General features: G+C 41.8%; 1 protein-coding gene across 2 annotated transcripts; it reads left to right on the forward strand.

Moving 5' to 3' along the window:
- The first annotated feature begins 1,362 nt into the window (after nt 1–1,362).
- On the forward strand, nt 1,363–3,598 carry LOC149814030 (gibberellin-regulated protein 4-like). 2 transcript variants are annotated; one of them, XM_089989614.1, is made up of 4 exons: nt 1,363–1,487; nt 1,606–1,656; nt 1,809–1,842; nt 3,135–3,598. In XM_089989614.1, exons 1-4 carry the CDS (start codon nt 1,425–1,427, stop codon nt 3,314–3,316), a joined length of 330 nt encoding a protein of 109 aa, XP_089845740.1. In that variant the 5' UTR covers nt 1,363–1,424; the 3' UTR covers nt 3,317–3,598. The 2 variants fall into 2 exon arrangements, with proteins under 2 accessions (XP_089845740.1, XP_089845739.1); XM_089989613.1 differs by having other exon boundaries at nt 1,374–1,487; nt 1,603–1,656.
- Nucleotides 3,599–5,315: the final 1,717 nt, after the last annotated feature.

The raw sequence follows: 5,315 nt of genomic DNA on the forward strand, positions 1-5,315 counted from the left end.
CGGTGCCCCCAATGATCTCGACTTGGGCTAGCCCAGTCTGTGTGTGTACGCCCACTTGTTGCTTCGCATTTAATGCAAGCTATGCCTCTGGCTGAATTAAATGTTTATAACTGGAAAGCAGTTGCAACAATAATTGCAAGTCGCCCAACCCAAATGTAGCTTACCTCTTAAATTGAAGTTGGCTTGACCATAGAACCCAATCGCCTCCCTAGTCTTGGAGTTCTGGTAGAGTTTAAGTAATTTTTTTTTTTTTTTTGGATTGAAACCACACCCAGCATGAAGACCTAATCGCACTGAGGCAAGGACCCTTATGCAGAGAGGAGATAGATGCCCATGGGAATACCCATCTAGTGGCCAGGGCCCCACCCCCCCATTGGGGCCATAATTAAATTCTAAACCATAATTATCAGAAGCTTTTGAAAACCTCACAAGTGCGCTCTGTGAGGAGGTAGGTTGGTGAAGAACCCATACACTTTTTTCTTTTTCTTTTTTCACACTTTCAAAACTCTATGAAAAGCTTGCTTGTTGCGAATGTAAAATTGCTTTCTTACTGTGAACTTCCTTGGACAACACTCTTTATGTTTCTTGAACACATCATTTTTGTTGGGTTTTGGGTGTTCCATCATCTTCATGATGGACGGCATCCAATGCGCTTGAACACTTCTCTCTCCAAATGTCCAAATATCCTCAGACCTAATCCTCCTTTCAGTTCACTGTAAGCTTGAGTTCAGACAAGAATTGAACAATAGGAACAAAAATTGTACGTAAATTCAAAAGCTAAATAATTGTAAGACTACCATGTCCCAAATTAAAAGACCGGACCCAGCGTGCAAACTCACTCTCTTTAGAATAGGGCTGTCAACGGGTCCGGTATGTATGGGGTACCTGACCGATCCAAACCCATTTTTTTGACTATGGGCATAGAAAGTGCCAACCCGATTAACATTCAGGTCGACCTGAACCCAACCCGATCAATATGAAGGCGAGGTTTGGGTCATGATTTTGGCTGGATTCCTGACATGATCCAGTTTTTTTGGGGACGGGTACCCGACTCAACCCAAGTATTATATACATAGTTTTAATAAAAATAAAATTTTATTTTTATTAAATGTGAGCATGGCCGAGTCAGAGATGTAGTGTGAAAGGTGACACCCTTTAGTTTAGCCAATTGTGGGGAGCGAGGCACGAGGAGCCATTGAATGTCTGGGCGAAGCGCGCCAGAGGGAATGGGGCCGTCCTCCTCGTTTACTGCGTTTGCTCCCACCACATGCCTCTGTCTGCTCATCTTTTTCAACCCATCTTTATTACCAACAATTACAAAAGGAAAAAAACCTCCATCTCTTCTCCTTTCCTCTTTAAATCTCCCACCCTAACTCCTCATCCCCCTCCCACCTCTCTCTCTCTCTCTCTCTCTCTGCAGCCCCATGGCAAAGGTTGTTGGTCTCATCTTCCTGAAGCTTCTCTTATTCTGCATTGTGGGGTCTCAGGTGAGTTTCTGTTTTGTGATATAGTTTCTGTTTAAATAGTTTTAAGATCTAAGAGGGTGGCTTGGCATTTTGATTTTTTTTTAATGTGGTGTTGATATTTAAGATATTTTTTAAGCAGTTTGTGGCTGCGTTGGGAGAGGGGGGCCAACTCAATGTGCAATTTCAAAAGGTATCTTCTTCTTCTTCTTCTTCTTCTTCTTCTTGGGTAACCCTGCTTTTGTTCTTGACTTGCTCACTTGTTCTTTTCTTCATTTATTCTTTTGTTATATTTAATATCAACTGGCTTCAATAATGATTGCTGTCTTATTGTTTACTTGTTAGGGGAGATATGGTCCTGGAAGCTTGAGGAGCTATCGTAAGCTCTCTCTCTCTCTCTCTCTCCACACATTGCGACTCTATAACTGTATAAATATTGCCTAGCATATGCTTCATCAAGAGTTTTTGGTGGTTTTAACACCAACACGCTCGTTACTGCAAGTCTGGAACTGACCTCCCCTTTCCATTGGTTTTAATTCCTTAAACCCTGCCCCATCTTTGAGTTTATGCCGCAAGGCCAGCAGTGACATGACACATTTTTACAGGATAGATTTTCACACAAGTTAAATTCACAACCTGAAAACAAACATGAGAAAGTTAATGCTCAAGAATGTGGGTATAAAACTTTTACATCTGAATAACCTGCAAAACAAACGTGCCCTATCTTTCTTTTGTCAAACATATGTAATGAGTAAGCGTTGGCAACTATTTGCTGCAACTTGTAAAACTAAAAACGCGTAATTTTAGTTTTGAAAATGATGGTCTAGGGAAGACTGAAATGTATGTAATGCTTTTTTAGCTCATACAGTCTTGATTTTTTTTTCATGATTATTTAAAAGTGGGATAAGAGAGTAGTGCTTAGGTCTAGGCTCTGTTTGGGAACCTTGACTTGGAGGTGTGTTGCCGGTTTCCCAGTTTTCTCATGCTTTCTGATTGTTTAGGAGACTCTTTGGGGGTCGTATTGTTGCCAAAAGACTGCGATTGAAATGGAGTGGGTATCCTCAATACCACATTTCAACACCATTTACAAGCGGATGTTTTTGGCAACCCCATCCTCAACACCACATTTTGGCAACACATGAAAAATAGTGTTTCAATCTCAATGTAAGGCTTCCAAACGGATGATTGAAACTTGTAAGGGAATCGTTTTTTCATCTTGAAAAGATTACTGGCGTACACAAAACTGTTCCAAGTCGAAAAAACTGCAGGACGAGATGATCAAGGCTCATGTATAACTGCCAAGTAGCGACCTAGACATACTTTCTGCTGTTAGCATGTTAGCATAGACTCGGATTAGCTCGTTTCTCGAAGTGGTCAAAAGTGCATTCAGAAAATGAGTCAAATGTCATGGCTTAGCCGAATCATGTCAAAACCACTTGTCTCTGTAATGTTGGCCCACCAAATCTGGGTCAGATTCAGCTCGTCGGAAGTCTTTTGAAAAATGGTTCGGATATGTGGGAAAGTAGCCATCATTCCAAGGATTTTTCCTTAGGACTTCAGTGATTAGCGAATAAAAAATAAAAAAGTAGGAATCTACCTGGTCATATGCTCGCTTTGTTGGGTCTCTTTGCTTCTGCAATTAATAAGCTTTGTGAATTTTGTTGGTTGCAGAGTGCCCCAATGCATGCATAAGGAGGTGCTCCAAGACACAGTATCACAAGGCTTGCATGTTCTTCTGCCAAAAATGCTGTAGGAAGTGTCTCTGCGTCCCACCTGGCTACTATGGCAACAAGCAGACGTGTGCATGCTATAACAATTGGAAGACCAAGAGGGGTGGCCCCAAATGCCCTTGAACGACTTAATGCACCTCTTACCTTCACCCTTCCACTCTTGCCGTGGTGGTCTATTATGAGCCTAATTAGTCCTTGCCATACTATTACTATCGTGTATGGATTGCGATCCATTTCTATCCCTATCTAGACGTGCTAATTTGAGTACAATATAGCCAGTTTGGCAATTATAAACTCAGGAGTGTAAGCTTAATGCTTTTAGATTTAGCTTAATTTGACTTCAAATCTTTCGTTTCCTTATATGTCTCTAGAAGATTTTAAATTAAAGAAGGCTAAGTTTGTTGATTAGAACTTTATTGATTGTATTTATGCATCATTCACTGTTAGCTTGAAGTTAATCAAATTCTTTACAGTTGTTTCCCAGACCACTAGATGGAATGTTTGCTCCAAGGACGGCGTTCTGAGTTTCTGTTTAACCCACCATTGGAGTTCCCAGTTCATTTGTAGATGTGGAAACCCATTTCTTCCAAATCTTCCCACCAATCAGCACCACTCATTCGCTATACAACTCATACCATTGGGTTTTGAACTTGCAACGTCCCGTCCCAATACAAGGTGATGTACACTAACTGCTCCTACCAAACAAGTGGAGCCCCCGTTGGTAATCATCACCACACATACATTCGCTGCCATGGAACAGTCAAAAAACATGTGACAAATGGTTTCCTCATTCCTCCCACACAGGTGGCATCTGTTTGGTATTAGAATACCAAACCTTTGAATCCTTTCTTGTGTCAGCAGCCTTTGCGTACATCCCAGGAATACAGTCCATGATGCTCTAGGGACATGGTTTCTAGTCCCGATGTGTCTGCACCAGTCCTCTTTTTGAAGGGCCTGTGCCGTTCCGTAAGAAGTTTTTACATAATTCTTTCCAGGTCCTTTATGCAGTCTCTTCTGATACGGAAAGCTATAAACCCAAAGGTTGCTATGCTTGCCATAACATACTTATTCAAACATGCCCGCTTGCAAAAGTCGATGGGCTTTTCAAACCTCTTCTTCTGCTCACAATTAGCTCCTCACAATGCTCACTTATATCCTTGGCCCACTGAAAACTGGCAGCCCTAAGTGCGCGTTTGCTTTGCCTAGAAGGGGAACTATTGACCTTATCTCCACCATGCTGGCAGTTACCACCTTAAATAATCTTGTGCATATCATGGAGATGCCATACTGACAGAAAACGAAGATCACCATGCAAACGGGTCAAGATCAAAATGGATGAGTTTGACGAAACGGAAGCCGTGTTTGTTTTTATCATGTGAAGGATGACTCAATCTTTTGAAACTGTCTAGGCATGATGAGTGTTAAAAAAAATGAGATGATAAAGGCCATCACATAGTCTATTCGCTCCTATCACCGTCCTCTTCAAAGAGTCCTGAAAAAGACGAAAAGAGCTTCTCCCGTTTGCACGGTGATCTTCATCTGCACGGAAGAAGGTTCTCCCGCTTGCGTCGCCATGGTGGGCCTTGCAAAAATGCATGGAATACCGTGCATTTTCGCAGAAATCTCCAGCTTTCTGTGCTATGCAAACTGACCCTCAGTATTTTGTTGCTAGTGTACCATGTTCCCAACCCAGAATGCGCCTTAATTGATTTGCAAATTGATTTGTGATTTTAAAGAGAATTTCAAGTTGTTAACATGCACACCTGAATGGCTTTCAAAGTCTGTGAGGACAGCTTTCAGATTCACCACCGACTTAATGTTAGCTTTAGACAAGATAATTGCATCATCAGCATACAGCAACACCGGAGGGGCTAGGCCATATTTGGATAAGTGTGGAACTTGGATTTCTCCTTTTTCTTGCTGCTCCTTCAAGTCTCTTTGTTAGGCACTCCATTATAATAAAAAATCAGTAGGGTGAGATAGCCCCCCCTTGTCTCAAACCCTGGAGCTGTGAAAGAACATTCTAGGAGAGCCATTCACCAACACCAAGTATGGTGCTGGCAAGCATCACCAACTTAATCCACTCAGTGTAGAAATTCCCAATCTACATGGTCGTAGGATT

This window comes from Nuphar pumila, chromosome 15 (assembly GCF_984573655.1).
Source record: "Nuphar pumila chromosome 15, dmNupPumi1.hap1.1, whole genome shotgun sequence".
NCBI lineage: Eukaryota > Viridiplantae > Streptophyta > Magnoliopsida > Nymphaeales > Nymphaeaceae > Nuphar > Nuphar pumila.